This window comes from Vicia villosa, unplaced genomic scaffold (assembly GCF_029867415.1).
Source record: "Vicia villosa cultivar HV-30 ecotype Madison, WI unplaced genomic scaffold, Vvil1.0 ctg.001020F_1_1, whole genome shotgun sequence".
NCBI classification, from domain to species: domain Eukaryota; kingdom Viridiplantae; phylum Streptophyta; class Magnoliopsida; order Fabales; family Fabaceae; genus Vicia; species Vicia villosa.
Genome location: NW_026705450.1, coordinates 21,358 through 40,540, shown reverse-complemented (window position 1 = coordinate 40,540; position 19,183 = coordinate 21,358). Strand labels below are relative to the sequence as shown.

Genomic DNA, 19,183 nt, shown 5'->3' with positions numbered 1-19,183 from the left:
CTAGAAATTATGAGTTTGAATCTAGTTTTGATATAGATTCAAAAGTATTAAAAATTTTCAAATAGAATTTTACCATCAGTTATACTTTAATAGCTTCTAGATAATATCTGGTAAAAAGATATATTTAATCTATTCCAAATAGAATTTAATAATGAAAAAAATATTTAATCTATTAGTATGGTAAGTTGTTAGCCAGTAATTAACGTTATATTCTACTCTAATAATATTTTATTAACTATTTTCTATTTACAGATTGTTTACCATATTTCTTTTCATGATCTTTTCAATAAATATTCTCTTTTAACAATAAAATATATAAATTCAAACCTAATCTTATAAAAACAGATACATGTCACTTTGTCATCTTAATCTTAAATGAATGTTAATATAGAAAAATACATTCACGTTCAAATCTTAATTGAATGTAAATATAGAAAAAATACATTCACGTACAAATTTCATTCCTATTATATGAATTCAAAAGAAACTTACCTATTATATGAATTCAAATATTTGAAAAGTTGTTATTTTTAAAACAAAATTCTTATTTTAACAACTTTACCTATTATATGAATTCAAAAGAACCTTACCTATTATATGAATTCAAATATTTGGAAAGTTGTTATTTTTAAAACAAAATTCTTATTTTAACAACTTTACCTATTATATGAATTGATTATTATTTTTCAACCAAAAGATTTTATTTTCAAAAAGAAAAGATTTGTTTTTTCAGTGACACTATTATTATTATATATATGAACTCTAACATAACTTTTATTATCACACACATCTTGCATTCATTTGTTGCTCTTTTTCTTTAGCTATTTTTTGTAATCTTCATAGATTTTTCATCTTTCAATTTTTCCATTCCTAGAAAATATGGCAATCTCTCAAGAAGACATTGCTTATGAGATATTTTCTTGGTTACCCGCAAATATCATTTTTAAATTTAAATTAACTTGCACTTCATTTTCTAAATTTCCAGAAGAATCTCCTTTCAAATAAGTCAAAGATATCAAAAAAGGATTGAGTTGCACCATTTACCTAAAGAGCAACAACTTTCTGGTGTTCCTAACAATGTTTTAACGTTCCTATCAAACTCAGCTTGTATTCTAGCTTCTAGTAATGGTTTGCTTCTTTGTCATACCATTAATGAAGATCCAATTGAATTGTTTATTTGCAATCCAATTACAAAGTCTTGCTTTTTCATTCCTTCTCCTGAGTCATTTAGAAAAATCCATAACTTTTCTACTATAAATGTCATGTTAGATTGTTCTAACAGCTCTTCTTCTAATGACTATTTCATATTTCTTTTAGAAAACACAGCAGAATGGTCACCAACCAGTTATGCATGCAATATATATCATGGAAAACAAGGCGTGTGGAAATCAATGGAAAACAACTTTTTAAGTGGTGGTAGGAATATGAAATTTGACATGCCGGTGTTTTACAATGGAGCCGTTCACTTCATCTCAGATTGCTCAGATTACTTTATGAGACCGAGTCCTTTTTTTAAGCCTTACATAATGTCTTATGATTTGGAAAAAGGAACTTCAACTATTCTTAAATTGCCGAGGGAAGCTATAAAAGGTTTTCACATCGAGTGTGACATGGGCATATTTAATTGGGGTAAAGTGACAAGTTTCAATAGTTCTATTTGTTTAGTGAAATTAAGAAAGTCTGTTTTTTCCATTTGGATTTTAAAAGATTACAACTCATGTTCATGGAAAAAGATTTTGAAGGTGAGAGCGAATGCATTGGGGTTAGAAGAGAAAGATGCTCATGTTACCGGATTTACTGTCATGAACGGCAATATTTTAATTTTTTCTACTGAACACAAGATTTATAGTTGTGGTTTGGATGAAGAAACATTCATGATGGTTGAAGAAATAGGCTCACACAATTGTGGATCTAATCCTCACTTTCTTTCTTACTCAAACACTCTTCGTTCGTGTGGGACTAATGCTCAAACCATGCCTTGCTAGAAACAAATGATGTATGCTGGCCAAATTTAGTAGATTATTAGGATTTTTGTGAAGTTGTAAATTGTAATATCGATATTTCATTTAATAAAACTCAGAGCATTAGTTATTAATTTTGAATTTATTATAGTTATTGTCTTTGATACATGCAAGAGTCAATAGGATAGTGAGGACTGCAATTGGAAGAATATCATCACAACACAATAGTGATTAAGTTTATATAAAATCTTCTAAATTAACATTTTAGTTTATGAAATTCATTTACTCATCTTAATGGTTAATAAGGATGTACTCAATGACCTCAAATGAAGAAGAGCATGAAAGTTATTGGCGAGAAGCACCTAGTCCTGAATGTTGTTCCTATTCCATCCATCCAAAGAAAGATAGTTAGAAACAGCTGGACATATATGAATCATAGGTGCCATAAGATTCATATCAGAAATTATGTCGTCATAAGCACTTAAAGAGTTGCATTGCTTTCCATTCTGAATCCTGATTTAGTACCTTAAGGCACACATCTTGACTGCAAGATCCTAATCTACAATATTTTCTTCCACTAAGACTTGAGTCTGATTGCCTGAAGTCCCCAACTTGAATCTGATTGCCAATGTAGAATTGGTTATCTGATGAAAGTAATGGGCCTTTAACAGCTGCCTCAATAAACAGATTAACCAGAGATGCTCCCTTGGCTCAATCTTCACTTGCTTTAAAATTACCTTCGCCGGCTAAAGATATGTTACAAATATCATACACACAATATTACTGAATGATTAAAAATATTCACTTCTCTTATCATTTAAAATATATTTTGTTGAAAAATATATAATTTAAACTTGTATTATAAGATAATTTTTATATGATGACATAGGTTAATATTCACTTCTCTTATCTTTTAAAATACATTTTGTTGAAAAAAAAAATTTTAAACTTCTATTATAAGATAATTTATATATATGATGGCATAGGTTATATAACCGAAGATTTTTACAATATATAGAAGTTAAAATTTGAGTAACTACTAAAAACTTCACTATCAATATTTATCAGATAAGGTTATCTCATGAGAGGAGATTCTATTAAAAGTAAAAAAAAAAAAAAACGAAAGAATTATATAATGTAATAAATGCATTGAGTAATTTAATGATATATTTCGATAGGGTTGGTGAAACAGGGCCTGCCTGTTGGATATGTATGTTTTGTCCGCATTTTTCTGCGGGACGAGCCAAGATTTTAATCTTGCAACATCTAATACATTTGCCCCGTTTTATTTTTAGTGCACAGACTTTTACATAAAATTTTATATTTTTAGGCCTAATAGGTACAAATCCCACGATCATTCTCCGCTGTGTCCTATTTTTCACGGGAAAAATTTTAGACACACATCCTTAATTATGTCTGTCCTGCCTTTTTTTTTATAGGTTTTTACGCAACGGAATTAAACAGGACACAGGAATGTCAGTTTGCCACCCATATATTTCATGTTGTTATGCTATCGATTTTCATCCAAATAAATATACAATAATTCTCAAACAATGACATATAAATAATGCTTACTAATTGCATGCACACATGTTACATTCTTTCTTTTCATAGCCTATGTGTGGTATATTTAAAAGTTGTGAAAATTTCTATAAATTTTCAAAATATTTTTAAATATAATATGTATAAAAGTAGTACAAGAACCTAGAATCATATTGTGTATAAAAATGGTAGAAGAATTTAAAATTATTACGACAACAATCTATCATGAAATATCTAGAAAGAATTAAAATAGAGACGTCTCAAGTTTTTGGAGGCTCTGTATAGGTTAGTTATGATTCAACCATGACAAAGATTTATGAGGCTTTATTTAGTTACGGTTTAACCGTAAAATTTTCGAGGCCCTGTGCGGTAGCCCACCTTGCACGCCCTTAAAGACGACTCTGATGACTTGAGCCTATAAATAGGAAATTGATATTTTATAATTCATAATCCAAGAAATCAATGTCATAGCCTTCTTTCTAAATAATTCTCTAAAAGTATCTTATATCAACTATTGAAATACCACCAATGGCATCAGAGCTATGAAATACCAACAGTGGCATCAGAGCTATGATGAAGTGTAGTAATATTACCTACCTATTATTCCAAAATCTTTCTAACTACTTCTAAAAATTTCCCTTTTACTATAAATTCACTCCAATAATTTTTTTAAGCTATAAATGACACCATTCAATCATCATACATTTCTCCCAATGTTCAATTGTGAAAATCATGATTTTTGGCGTGTTAAAAATGTGACTTTTTTGATCTCAAGATTTGTGGGACATATAGTAGAAGAAGGCTTCTTCGCTCCCGCGGATACTTCAGCTCTAAATGCAGCTCAAGAAAAAGAGTTGAAGAAAACTAACACTACAAAAAAAACCTTGTTTAGCCAGAGGTATTTTCCAGGAATAAAACCCATCACTAAATTAATAAGTTGCTCAGGGTTAATTCCCCCACAACGCAAAAAACAAAATATGACATTTGCCAGGGGCAGCCCCTAGCAAATAATACATAGTGAATTGTGAATTTCAAAATTAAGCATTTGTCAGGGGCAACCTGTAACAAATTTTTGCTTTGTCAATTTAGTCAGAGACCTTACTACACTTATCTGTTGCGGTCATTATTACTTTGTCATTTGTGAGGGGTAGCCCCAAGCAAAATCTACTTAATTTATTATTTGTGAGTAGCAAATTTGGCAATAAATAATTATCCAATTCTTTCCCCAACTAGTACACAATTTCTCTTTCTCTTCTTCATTTTTATTTCCCTTCTTTTTTCTCTTTCTCTTCCAGCAACTCTTTCTCTTCTAGAAACATTTCTCTTCAAACTTTCAAGAACACTAATATTTTTTAGGGTTAAATATGCAAAACACCCAAGTAATGTTAGCAAGTTTTGTTTTTAGCCCCGTAAATTTTTTTTTTGGATTTCCCCTTGTAATATTAAGATTCCATGTTTTTAGCCACTCGGTTGACTGATAAGAGGCAAAATATCGTTATTTTGAGTATATAATTGTGGCACTTATCGATTCTATTCTTTTGGTTTTTGTAATAAAATCCCAACTTTTGTGTAAATATTCATATTCTTAAGTTTTGATTCATTTTGTGTATTGTTTGATAGTTTTCCTTTGTTTTATAGGTATTTATGCATATCGGAGTCTCGAGGAATAAAGTGTCAAAGGAAGGACTTTGATTTCGCAGTTTTGGAGCATTAAAATGAAAATCATGCAGAAGCTCGCTTAGCCACCTTCAAGCGCGCTTGCATAGGCTCAAAATAAGGATGATAAAAGCCATCAATTTGGTTTCCATTTAGTCATTGTTAGATAGAGCATTGAATAAGCTACCCAACACTTCGAACCGGGCACAATTCGGAGTTACGAATCCAAGTTATGGCGAAAAAATTTTGATTTTTTCTACTACTCGCTAAGCGAGATTGCCTGAGACAGCAGCTCGTTAAAAGGGGCAAAAATCACATTTTTCAGGTTATGTTTTGTGGTATTTGTTCCCAACTCATCAAACTATCATTTTTAGGTTAGATTAGGTTAGAAAACAACTATGGAGCTTGCATTTGGATGATTGAAGGTGGATTAATTGTCAATCAAAGCTGACAAGCCGGGAGATTTTCGGTTCATTTCTCTTCCTCCTTGTGTTTTCTCTTTTAGTTGGGTTTTGTATATGTATTTACTTTAAACTCATGTATATTTGTCACCCATGGCGTTATATAAAACTTGCTTTACAAATATGTGTTGATTGTCATCTTAGATTTTTGCTTTGTGCTTGGGATTTGGGTTGCTTTAGAGAAAAACTTCTTGAATCCTTATCTAGAATGATTATCTGTTAGTTTCTGAACTCTAGAGATAGATTTAGAGCAAAGTCAGGCTCAATTAGCAACACGGAGAAAATTCCAATGGGATTCCTATTCTACTTGGTTCACTCCTTTTTCCCACTCTCACCAAGGCTATTTAGTATTAAATACTAGTATTCATTGTTTTAATTCTTTTATTGGTTGTTTGTACTCAAATTTTGGTCTGGTAAATAAATATTTTTGAGGTGATTTTCCAAAGCTTGAGTGTTTTAACTTGAGGATGTATTGTAGGATATTATTTTTGAAGTTGTATTAGTCAAGGTACTCATTTATCGCTTTCTATAGCATAACATGTTTAGAAAACTTTTCATTTGTATAATTATCATAACATTCATTCTTTCGCATTACTTGCTTCTTGATTGAATCAATTTATTTCCCAAACCATTAATGTGAGGAAGCTTTCCATTATATGCTTGAGGCCACAATCTTTGTTTTAACTGGATTTTATTATGTTTAATCTTTTATTTATGTTGATTTTATGAAAGCATGAAAAAGAATCAAGGCATTTTGTTTCATTTTGAGCACAACCACCTTAGCCAAATAGTCAATTCACCTTGTGATTGTGTGAGCATTTGTTAACCCCTTTGAGCTTTTTGTCAACATCCATGTTATTTCTTGAACTTCTATGCTTGCATTTAGTTCACTTATTTTTGTATGGATGTTGATTCTTTTTTCTTAAACCCTCAACTTTGTGTTATTGTATGAATTTTTACCTTGCCTTAGAAAGTAGGGAGTATTCATATTATGATGTAGTTGAATTCAATTTGGGGAGAAAAATGATTGTGCACTTGTGGTTAGTTGCTATGAGGTTGAAAAGAAAAGAAAAGAAAAAAAATGTGAAAAGAGAAAGAAAAGAAAAAGAAAGAAAAAATAGAATAAGTTTTGAAAAACAAAAAAGAAAAGAGTATGGAATAATTGTGCTAACAAGTATGGAATAATTGTGCTAACAAGTATGGTGTTTTGGTTGTGACAACTTGGAATAAGGAAGAAGTTTTTATCGGAATTGTGTTGTTTGAACCTGTGTGAATTGATCACTCCCTTAGGTTTAGGCAAGTTTTTGTTTCGATTAGCCTTAGAACTTATCCCTTGTTTGATAACCAAGCCACATTACAACCTAGAAAAGCCCTTGGGATTCTTGCTTTTGTAGTTTCAATATGATTTTAGGATGAATGTATAATTTAGTCTATCGTTTGCAAGATTGTTGGATGAGTGTCAAAGTCCTCCACCTTTGTGTGTTTTTCATCCATTGATGGATTTTTGCTAGGTGTGATTCATGAAGTGAGCTTGTATTGTTTTAGAATGTTTAGCATGATTTTTGTACTTAGGATTTGTTTCGTTTACATGTTGCCTTTGTAGGATAGCGGTAAGTATTACTTTGTTTATACGTTTTTGTATTGAGACATACATTTGTTCTTGGTTTTTCAAAACTTGTTGATTCACGATTCTTTGGTTTATTACTTTTGATTCTTTGATTTATTTAATACTGTTTGAGGACAAACAAAGTTTCAAGTTGGGGAGAGTTTGATAAGTTCCAAAATGTCGTTATATTGAGTATATAATTGTGGCACTTATCGATTCTATTCTTTTGGTTTTTGTAATAAAATCCCAACTTTTGTGTAAATATTCGTATTCTTGAGTTTTGATTCGTTTTGTATATTTTTGACAGTTTTCCTTTGTTTTATAGGTATTTATGCGTATCAGAGTCTCTAGGAATAAAGTGTTGAAGGCACGACTTCAGTTTCGCAGTTTTGGAGCAATAAAATGAAAATCATGCAGAAGCTCGCTTAGCCATCTTTAAGTGCGCTTGCATAGGCTCTAAATAAGGATGAGAAAAATCATAAATTTGGTTTTCATTTAGTCATTGTTAAAAGGGGCAAAGATCACATTTTTTTAGGTTATGTTGTGGGGTATATGTTCCTAACTCATCAAACTATCATTTTTAGGTTAGATTAAGTTAGAAAAAAACTATGGAGCTTGCATTTGGATGATTGGAGGTGGATTAATTGTCAAACTGAGCTGACAAACTGGGAGATTTTTGGTTCATTTCTCTTCCTCTTTGTGTTTTCTCTTTTAGTTGGTATTTGTATATATATATATATATATATATATATATATATATATATATATATATATATATATATATATATATATATATATATATATATATATATATATATTTACTTTGAACTCGTGTATATTTGTCGCCCATGGCGTTATATAAAACTTGTTTTACAAATCTGTGTTGATTTTCATCTTAGATTTTTCCTCTGTGCTTGGGATTTGGGTTGCTTTTGAAATAAAATTCTTGAATCCATATCTAGGATGATTGTCTTTTAGTTTCTGAACTCTATAGATAGATTTAGATCTGACAATCACTTGTGTATCTGTTATTAATGCTTTCATGTTTGAGCGGCGCGCGAGAGATCGCCTACGCAAGAATACAGATGTTCTCGCAGCTTTGCGTTAGAGATAATCTTGATTGTGAGTTAATCTCGTAGGTGCTCTAGAGATGGACACTGATGTGAGAGATACGTGATGACATAGACGAGTATCGTAGGTTAAGTATAACCGGTCGATAAGTTTAAGTTTGTGAGAAGTAGATTATATGCAATGCTTGATAAATCTTATCTTTCCGAAGAATGAATTCTTTTTATGTTTATATTTACTTTTCCGTTTTATATTTTTGTTCATCAAACCCAAGCACGAAATCATTGAAAACGTTGAATGGCATTCTATATCATCTTTGTGGACACGATAATTCCTGGATAAATATTTCCAAATCTTTTGTTGTTTGCCGCTATGCATGCTTCAACATTGACTAAGTGGCATGGAGTCTTCAATTTTGCTTACGTGACATGTCCACATGGATTTTCTTTTATTATTTTTTTATTTAAAATCCACATGGACTTTTTTTTTTTGAATTTTTTTTATTTCTTTTATTATAAGGGGGTAATCAAAATTTGCTAACATTGCAGGGGATAAAATACAGTTCTTTTGTTTTGGATATAAAAACAAGTATCTATTTAAATTATTAAATTATATTATATTTTTGGATATAAAATATTGTCTTTATTTTGAATTTATGTGTTTGCACTGTCTTTTGCCATTCTCTTTTCTTGGCTGTCTTATTAAGCCTCTTAATATTCCATGAAAGTATCATTTATTTAGTAAGGGATTCTTCTAAAGGTCATCCCAAAGTCCCAAGGAGGCAAATCCATTAGAACATGTTACCTGTTACTTGGTCCTCCTTCCATAATACGCTTGCCTGTGTCTCCCAGCCCCCTGTTAACTGTTGTCCAATTGCTTGCATCATCTGGAGTTTCATTCCTATCATTATTGCTTTTGAGGATTTGAATATCATTATTGTCTATGCTTCTTTGTTTGTTCAGATGCTTCAGGGTGTTGTGTGTTCACCTGTTTTGGCTTCCATTCCTTAATAGGCTGCTTCTTCTCTTTATGGTACGTATGGTCTATCTTTTGACATTTATCACAATATTGGGGCCTCCATTCATACTCCAGATTTTGCTGAATTTTCCTTCCCTCATTGTCCTTTATGGTGATTGTTTTACACAACTCCTATGTCACATCCATTTCAACCAAGATTCAGGCAAAGGTTACTCTTAGTTTACCCGCTGTGCACTTATCAGTGAACATAGGTTTACCAATAGCGTTCGCTACCTTTCCCAAACTCCTAGCTCCCCACAAATGGACAGACAATTGTGGTAGTTTGACCCATAGCTTCATTCCATTCTCCACGTGGATTATGAAAAATAAATTTAAATAAAAGGAAATCCACGTGGACATGCCACGTAAGAAAACTAAGAGTAAATGGTTGATCAAGGAAAAAAAGACATTTTATTACTACATCGAGAGATAATCATGATATTTCTTACAGTTATAAATGGTTGATCAAGGAAAAAAAGACATTTTAAGGAGAGAAATATTTTTCAATTTACTTTCTTTCAATTTTATGACATTTGGTTTGCTTTTGATCCTGTTGTAGTTGTTATACTCATATTTTATTTAAGCCAATTGTTGTTGTCACAACAACTATCTTCCTTTCATTTAAAAAATCTGCAAAACGTATGAATGTTTAACAAAAATTCAAATTTGTATGTATACATCACCATATGATTAAAATAGTAAATTATAAAATATAGATGAATCCTAAAGAGAAAAACATTTGACAATTTAATTTCAATAACTTTTATGGCATTTATTTGCTCATATTTCATTTTAGCCCATTGTTCTTGCCATAACAACTATCTTCATTTCATTTTACAAATCTGCCAAACATATGAATCTTTAACAAAAAATTCAAATTAGGATTGAAATAGTAAATTATAAAAAAAAATAGATCAATCCTAAGAAGAGAGAAACATTTGCCAATATACTTTCTTCAAATTTTATGGCATTTATTTGCTTGTGATACTCCTGACTTTAGTTGTTATACTCATATTTCATTTTTGCCAACTCTTCTTGCCTTAATAACTATCTTCATTTTATTTTACAAATCTGCAAAACATAGGAATCTTTAACAAAAATTCAAAATTAAGATTGAAATAGCAAATTATAGAAAACAGAAAGATAAAAATAATGAAGATAAATTTTATTTGTTTGACAGGTTTGTGTTTTTTGTGACCACTACAAAAAATGCAGTTGAATTGCGGGGCTTTTTTAAGCCAAATTGTGCAGGTTTTCATGTCTTGATTAACGTGTTCCGTTTTGCTGCTATGATTTTTTTTAAATGGAGAACAATACTATGATTTGAGTGAGTTATATAAATTGAGAGATAAATCAATATTATTGTGATTTCATAACCGAAAACTAATGACTAATAACTATATATAAAACTTAATAAATTTTTTTCATTAAATGAGTTATTTATTTTTTAACAAAGAAATTTAAATATTAAATGAAAAGTTATTTGATTGAATACTAATAATTGGCAATAACTAATTTTAATGTATTGTTATTCTAAAACGGACAATAAAAATTTGAGGGGTTATCAAATTTAATCGACTTTTTAATGATTTTATTGTTTGGTATCCCAATGTTAAAATCATCATTTTCTATTATTAAATAACTAAAATGTATAATCTAATAAAATCCTAACCATATTTACTCATATTCCTATATATGAATAATTATTCTTAAATTTTTTTATTCATAGAAAATTTATATCTAACGAAAAACAGTTACGATTTTTATGGAAAGCTAACATATATAAAAGTTACGTAGTATTTATACCATTAAATAAGTTAATATTACGTCTTTTTAAAAGTTATATATACAAATATTTAGGGATGCTCTCATTATGTATTTAATCTCTTATTAATTTAATACATAAAAATATTACTTAAGAAATTTATGAAATATTTAGGGATTTGAAAACATAAAATTTATTAAATATTTGAGTAGATTCTTTAAAAAATAATGAAATATAAAATAATTTTAAAAACTATTACATTTCTTATAAAACATATAGGAATATGGAAATGTATATGATAATCTAACATATAAAGAAAATTATGTAGTATTTGTACCATTAAATAAGTAAAAATTGCATCCTTTTAAAAGTTACAAATAGAAGTTTTTATTTATTTAATCTATTAATTTAATATATAAAAATGTTATTTAAGAAATTGATGTAGTATTTAGGGATTTAAATACGTAAATTTTATTAAATATTTAAGTTGATAATTATTTAAGAAACAATTAAATATAAAATAATTAAAATAAAGTAATCTACTTAACATAGAATTGTATAAAATATTAAAATAAATTAAAAGGTAAATATAGAATTGCATCGATTATTATTATTATTATTATTATTATTATTATTATTATTATTATTATTATAATAATTAATATTATTATGATATCATTATTATTAATTTATATTATTATTAGATGAATATTACATTATTATTTATATTATTATTTTATTAATATTGATTGTTTAATATTATTATTATTGTTATTATTAATAGATTTGTCTAATTAATGTTTTAAAATATTATAATACAAATAGTTAATTAATATTAGAAATTTTAAAAGATTGACATGTAAGCATTAGTGCTATATTAGAATGACACATCATTGTTAGGTTAGGATTGTTGCAAAAGTTGTCATCAAGACAACCTTGCATTTAGATTAAGTAGATAGATTACATTTATGGTTATTTAAAGAAAATAAAAAATAGGAATAAAAATCGAGAGAGTGACACATAAGCAGCATTAATTATAATTATCAAATGGTTAATAGTAATTTACCTCTGTAATATGAGCGTGTTTCGGTTTACCCCCACCGTTGCCAAAGGCAGGTTTTGACAACGGTTTTTTTAAAAAAAAAGGTTGCCAAAAGGTAGGGAGGGTGGAAAAGAAAAATTCACTAACATTGCATGGGTGAATTACTATTAACCCCATTATCAAAGAGTGTAAATATTAACTTTTAACCCTAAAATAAGAAAAATTAAGTCATTTAGTCAGAAGGGTGTATATGGTTTTTCCAGATACTTTATACATGTATATTAGATTATTTGATTTTTTATATTTTTTGTTTTAGATTTGATGCATTTAAACTCAATTCTAAATTGTTTTCATAAAGATAGTTCACATCTCTCCTCCTAACTCAATTCAAAAGTATTAAAATTTTCAAAGAGAATTTTACCATCAATTATACTTTAATAACTTCTGGATAATATCTAACTGGTAAAAAATATATTTAATCTATTCCAAATAGAAGTTAATAATGGAAGAGATATTTAATCTATTAGTAAGGTATGTTAGCCACTAATTAATGTTATATTCTACTCAATAATATTTTATTAACTATTTTCTATTTACAGATGGTTTATTATATTTCTTTTTATAATCATTTCAATAAATATTCTTTTTTAAAAATAAAATATATAAACTCAAATCTAATCTTATAAAAACAGATACGTGTAACTTTGTCACCTTATCTTAATTGAATGTAAATATAGAAAAATACATTCACTTACAAATTTCATTCCTATTATATGAATTCAAAACAACCTTACCTATTATATGAATTCAAATATTTGGAAAGTAGTTATTTTTAAAACAAAATCTTTATTTTAAAATTCAACACAACCTTATCTATTATATGAATTGATTATTATTTTCAACGAAAAGATTTTATGTTAAAAAAAGAAAAAGATTTGTTTTTTCAGTGGCACTGTTATTATATATATAAACTATCATAACTCTAATTATCAGACACATTTTGTATTGCTTATCTCCTTCGCTATTCTTTGTAATTTTTATCTATTTTTCTTCTTTATTCCTATAAAATATGGCAGTCTCTCAAGAAGACATTGCTTATGAGATATTTTCTTGGTTACCTGCAAAAATCATTTGTAAATTTAAATTAACTTGCACTTCATTCTCCAAATTTTCAGAAGAATCTCCTTTCAAAACAAAACAATCTTGTAATTTGTTAGGGATGAGTGATACATGCTTCTTCCTCCAACATGATCAAATAAGTCAAAGATATCAAAAAAGGATTGAGTTGCACCATTTACCTAAAGAGCAACAATTTTCAGGTGTTCCTAACAATGTTCTCACCTTCCTATCAAGCTCAGCTTGTATTCTAGCTTCTAGTAATGGTTTGCTTCTTTGTCATACCATTAATGAAGATCCAATTGAATTGTTTATTTGCAATCCAATTACAAAGTCTTTCTTTTTCATTCCTTCTCCTGAGTCATTTAGAAAAATCCATAACTTTTCTACTATAAATGTCATGTTAGATTGTTCTAACAGCTCTTCTTCTGATGACTATTTCATACTTCTTTTAGAAAACACAGAAGAATGGTCACCAACTAGTTATGCATGCAATATATATCATGGAAAACAAGGCGTGTGGAAATCATTGGAAAACAACTTTTTAAGTGGTGGTAGGAATATGAAATTTGACATGCCGGTGTTTTACAATGGAGCCGTTCACTTCATCTCAGATTGCACAGATTACTTTATGAGATCGAGTCCTTTTTATAAGCCTTACATAGTGTCTTATAATTTTGAAAAAGGAACTTCAACTATTCTTAAATTGCCGAGGGAAGCTATAAAAGGTTTTCACATCGAGTGTGACATGGGCATATTTAATTGGGGTAAATTGACAAGTTTCTATAGTTCTATTTGTTTAGTGAAATTAAGAAAGTCTATTTTTTCCATTTGGATTTTAAAAGATTACAAGTCATGTTCGTGGCAAAAGATATTGAAGGTTAGAGTGAATGCATTGGGGTTAGAACACTACAAGGAAAAAGCCATATTGTGACACTCATTTACAGTGATGGCTCAATATTTGTCACTAAATACCACTTTTACCTACAGTTTTACTCTATCACTAGTATTTGTCACTGAATACAACTTTTACCTACAGCTTTACTCTATCACTATTGTCCTACTAGACAAATAAACACCACTTTTACCTACAGTTTTACTCTTATCACTAATGTTTGTCATTAAATACCACTTTTACCTTCAACTTTACTCTATCACTATTGTCCAATTAGACAAAAAACATAGAATTGACTTTTACTCTTAAGCAAACAAAATTAACTTTATATTTTTAAAAAATATTACTATTTTCATTAAAAACAATTTAATTATTTATGATAACAAAAATTAAAATAACTTTTTTTATTTAAATAAAAAAAAATTTTGACAAAAATAAATCGTAAATTGTAAAACAATTATTATAGATAAAAAATTATTATAATTTATTCTCACCATAACAATTTTTATTTATTACTAAAATATCTTTCTATTTAGTACCCTTTTTTCTTTTATTGATACTTGTACTTTTTTTCCTTTTATTTATACTTTACAAAAATAATAATTTTTGACAAAACTAAATTATAAATTGTGAAACAATTATTATAGATAAAAAATTATTTTAATTTATTTTCACCATAAAAATTTTTATTTATTACTATATCCTATTCCAAAATTCAAACCCAAACGCTGAACCAATTCAATTGCTCACACAACACAAAAATTCCACAAATCAGAAATCGAAATCGAGAATCGAGAGCATAATCAACTATCATTCTAGAACGCAAAACAGAAGAAGAACCAGAGAGAGAATAACCAAGGTAGCTAAAAATGGCGGAAGCGATGATAAGGAAGAAGCCAGGAATGGCCAGCGTGAAGGACATGCCGGTTCTTCAGGACGGTCCACCTCCCGACGGTTTTGCTTCGGTCCGGTTCGCTCGTCCTATCCCTAATACTGGTCCGAGTGCCATTGCGATTTTTCTCACCACGTTTGGTGCTTTCTCGTGGGGAAGGTACCAGGTTTTGGACAGGGTAACAAGATCCGAAGGTAATCTCTTTTTTTCATTTTCGGTTTTTCATTTTTGATGCAATGAATTAGGGTTCGAATTGAAGTATTAATTGAAAGTGAAGTTTAATTGAAGGATTGTGTTGTTGATTAGAGGGAAGAACATAGGATTTTGAATTATGGTGTGGATGAGTTTTGATTATAGGGGAGAAATGATTTGCAAATGAAAATAATTTTGGTTTTTTGAACTTAGTGTGTGTTTGGTTCTGAGGTGATTGGGGGTCATTGGGTGTGTTCTAGTTTGTTAATCAGCTTCATGGTCATAGGTGTGTTCTAGTTTGTAGGATTAGCTTCTACATATTTGTTTTTGATTGAAGATTGATATGAAGGAACTTAAAATCTTGTGGTGATGTGATGTTGATGGGACTTTGTTGTTTGAAATGAATGTTTGCATCGTCAATGGTGTTTTTCACCTTTAAATTTGCATATAATTTCTTCCCTGTTTGCCCAATGATGATTTCCCCTGCTAGACATGTTACTCTGAATATCATTCACAGTTTTTTTCATCCACATTGCCTTTCCTCCCACTGTCTTCACTTCTAACTATGCTGATGCTGCTTCTGTTGTTGTTGTTGTTGTCGTTTATGAAGGTTCTTGTTATATCTTACCAGCGCCATTTACATTTTGTAGGTTGAATTAACAGCTGCGGAAGTAAAATCTCTTCGATCAGAACTTGTTGATATAGAAGAGAAATAGGCTCAGTTAAAAGCTCAGTGAGTCATCCATAACTTTTGACTGTTGCAACATTTCCTGCCTTACAATATATTACAAGTTATAATCAAATAGTAGTCAGCCTTGGTTGGGTTACCTTTCTGGGGGTTAAATATTTATCTTTCGATCAAATTTACAAAGACCTTTGCCACAAGAACTCTCACCCACCCCACCTGATGCAGTGGTTGGTTTAGAAGGTTCAAAACTTGTAAGCTCTCTTCAACACTACTTGCCATGTGATTGTGATTGATCTCGCCTTCTTAATGTTTGTTAATTAATCATATATGTGGATAGTTGATTTTGTATACTTTCAGGAACCTCCTAAAGGTTTGCCATAGTTCCTAGACTATGTTTCATGTATGGCTCACTTAGCTGTTTTTGGAATTCTTGGGGTAATAATATGATAACCTTTCACTTACCTTGAATTTTTAATTATATTGATATTGATATTGATGATGGTACTTATATGCTTATACAGAAATTGTCACAATAACTATGCAGGTCCTCACGAGATATTTACTGCAAAAGTTATTTGGCCCTCGGGTTGCTAATTTGACAAGCAATCATAGTATTCTTTACCTTGACCTTCCTTCTAATATGGTATGTCCTCTTAAACAATATGGTAATAACATTCTTAAAAGCGCAATATATGTCAAATTCACCATATCTATTGCTTTTTTTAACAATACAGTTAAAGATTAACGCCTTCGGTTGATGGGTCCATATTGGAATTTTCTAAATTTTGAGGTTGAAGTAGTTAGGTATTCTTTTTCTCATGGGTCAGGACAGAAAAATATTGGATGCATTTGCACAACTTAAATCCATGATCTACAGGATAAGCAATAGAAAGGAATTGTTTTGCATCTTTGTAAAATAGTCTTTCGGAATAAATCAGACCAACACATTGCACGAAACATGCTTTGTTTACCAGTAGAACACAGTTGTAAATTAGTTATGTATCTTGTTTAATATAATCAATTTAGAAGTTTTAAATTGCTGTTATATGAATGTGAAACTTGTTAAGTCCATTTTAAAGTGCACAAAAAAGGAACGTGATTCAGGTAACATGATGTTAATGTGTTTTGTTTATTTTTTTACATATCATTTCAGATTGGTTCATTTCTTATGGGATGGTTTGGTGTTGAATTCAAAAAAGACATATCTCATGTATCAGAGCATCTAGCCATAGGAATAATGACTGGTTACTTGGGGAGCCTTACAACCTTCAGTGGTTGGAATCAAAAAATGCTTGAACTCAGTGCTTCCGGTCACTGGGTCATCTGTGCATTGGGCTTTATAATAGGTTAGTAAGTTCATGTCATGAAGGTGTACTATTATTTTAAGCTTATATCCCTTTCATTCAAATTTTTTTCCTTCAGTTTTGAGTTTTACAATTGGAAATTCTCAGGTTTATCTCTTGTTGTCGTCTCCATCACATTTGGGGTTGAAACTGCGAAGGGTTTTAGGTGGCTTCTCAACAGGTTGAATATTGCAAGTCTAGTAAATGGCATCTCTAAGGTCAACTACAAAGTAAACAGCTACCATCGCCAAATGACAGCTATGGTGATATTCTTGGTGATATTGGGTATTTTATGGGGTGTGAGTGGTGCATTTGTAAAGGCTAAGTTCAAACATGGTGGAAGTGCTGCTGAGTAGTGGTTTTCTTGCATGGTTGGACATATAGGTGTATGAATTAGATGGTTCTTAGCGAGGCTTAATGGGCGTGAAGATATAAGAATGTTAAAATACATATATATGTGATTTCTTTTGTAAGATTCATATATTTGATTTCTTTTGTAAAATTCTTAGTATATTGAATGAAACTTTCTATGTTGAAATATTTAAATTTAATATAAAATGGGATAATTTTTTAATTTTAGTGATTTAACTTTGTTATGGTTCTTAATGTATTTTAAAATAATCAGTCATTTAATTTTAATATTAGTAATATTTGTCAATGTAAAATTATAAATTTATTATATTTTCATATAATAAAAATTTTGTTTATTGAAGTTTTAGTGGCAGCAAAAAGAAACTTTATATTTAAAAAAAATTAAAATTTATATGTTTTAGTGACACCTAAAAAGTCGTAGGTATAAGTTTTATTAATTATAATATTAGGATAACCTATTGTGACAGTCGTATAGCTGTAGGTAAAATTTTGTCTGTAACTAAAAGTTACAGTGACATCCAATTTAGCGTCACACCACACCCCCTTAAAGTTGACGCCAAAGAAGGGTGTCACTAAAAGTTTTGGAAACATTTAGCTACAGATTATTGACTTTTAGTGACAATTTTTGAGTGTCACGGAAAGTCAATTTTTTTGTAGTGGAAGAGAAAGATGCTCATGTTACCGGATTTACTGTCATGAATGGCAATATTTTAGTTTTTTCAATGGAACAAAAGATTTATAGTTGTGGTTTGGATGAAGAAACATTCATGATTGTTGAAGAAATAGGCTCACACAATTGTAGATCCAATCCTCGTTTTCTTTCTTACTCAAACACTCTCCGTTCATGTGGGACTAATGATGAAACCATGCCTTGCTAGAAACAAATAATGTATGCTGCAAAGTTTAGTAGATTAGCAGTGTTTCTTGAGAAGTTGTAATATCTGAATTTCATTTAATAAAATTCAAGGCATTAGTTATTAATTTTGAAATTATTATAGTTACTGTTTGATACAATCTCTTAATATATATAGTTATACAACTTGTCAATGCAAGAGTCAATAGGATGTGGAAGACCAACAGGTGGCTAAATAAAAATTAAAAACGTCATTAAGCATTTCTAAAAGGAAGAATATGATCACAACACATTGTTCATTAAGTTTATATAAAATCTTCTAAGTTAACATTTTAGTTTACGAAATTCATTTACTCAGCTTCATGGTTATTGCAACTCAGTCATCAGTTGATTGTTTGGAGAATGCTGAAGGTAATAAGAATGGATTTTGTCGTTCCCTAGTCATATGAGCACAAATACTGCATGATTAAAAAGATTCACTTCTCTTATCATTTCAAATACAATTTGTCGTAATTTTTCATATTTGAAGCTTCTATTATAAGATAATCTATATATACTCACATAGGTTGAATATAACATAAGATTCTTACAATATAGAAGTTAAAATTTGTGTAACAACTAAAGATTTCATTTTATTTAGTGTTCAATATGTATCTGATAAGGTTATCTGATGTGAGAAGAGTCTATAAAAAGTATAAAAAAAAAACAAATGAG

The 19,183-nt window shown here is 29.5% G+C and overlaps 2 protein-coding genes and 1 pseudogene across 5 annotated transcripts; all 3 read left to right on the top strand.

Moving 5' to 3' along the window:
• Positions 1–879: 879 nt before the first annotated feature.
• LOC131632784 (uncharacterized) lies at positions 880–1,985 on the top strand (annotated as a pseudogene).
• Positions 1,986–14,998: 13,013 nt separating this feature from the next.
• LOC131632783 (uncharacterized) lies at positions 14,999–17,600 on the top strand. The gene is made up of 5 exons (XM_058903512.1): positions 14,999–15,215; positions 15,731–15,823; positions 16,423–16,544; positions 17,055–17,247; positions 17,353–17,600. Exons 1-5 carry the CDS (start codon positions 14,999–15,001, stop codon positions 17,598–17,600), a joined length of 873 nt encoding a protein of 290 aa, XP_058759495.1.
• LOC131632776 (uncharacterized) lies at positions 15,041–17,797 on the top strand. 4 transcript variants are annotated; one of them, XM_058903502.1, is made up of 6 exons: positions 15,041–15,215; positions 15,864–16,152; positions 16,259–16,336; positions 16,446–16,544; positions 17,055–17,247; positions 17,353–17,797. In XM_058903502.1, the coding sequence occupies exons 3-6, from the start codon at positions 16,304–16,306 to the stop codon at positions 17,598–17,600; spliced, it is 573 nt and encodes a 190-aa protein (XP_058759485.1). In that variant the 5' UTR covers positions 15,041–15,215; positions 15,864–16,152; positions 16,259–16,303; the 3' UTR covers positions 17,601–17,797. The 4 variants fall into 4 exon arrangements, with proteins under 4 accessions (XP_058759485.1, XP_058759487.1, XP_058759484.1 ...); XM_058903504.1 differs by lacking the exon at positions 16,446–16,544; XM_058903501.1 differs by having other exon boundaries at positions 15,864–16,336.
• The last annotated feature ends 1,386 nt before the right edge of the window (positions 17,798–19,183 follow it).

Bases quoted from the DNA above. Each gene is read 5' to 3' on its own strand.
- LOC131632783 (XM_058903512.1), top strand. From the start codon at position 14,999: ATGGCGGAAGCGATGATAAGGAAGAAGCCAGGAATGGCCAGCGTGAAG. The intron at 15,824-16,422 runs GTTCTTGTTATA...ATGCTTATACAG, and splicing joins TGTTGTTGTCGTTTATGAAG to AAATTGTCACAATAACTATG. The intron at 17,248-17,352 runs GTTAGTAAGTTC...GGAAATTCTCAG, and splicing joins TGCATTGGGCTTTATAATAG to GTTTATCTCTTGTTGTCGTC.
- LOC131632776 (XM_058903502.1), top strand. From the start codon at position 16,304: ATGGCTCACTTAGCTGTTTTTGGAATTCTTGGG. The intron at 16,337-16,445 runs GTAATAATATGA...ATAACTATGCAG, and splicing joins CTGTTTTTGGAATTCTTGGG to GTCCTCACGAGATATTTACT. The intron at 16,545-17,054 runs GTATGTCCTCTT...ATATCATTTCAG, and splicing joins TTGACCTTCCTTCTAATATG to ATTGGTTCATTTCTTATGGG.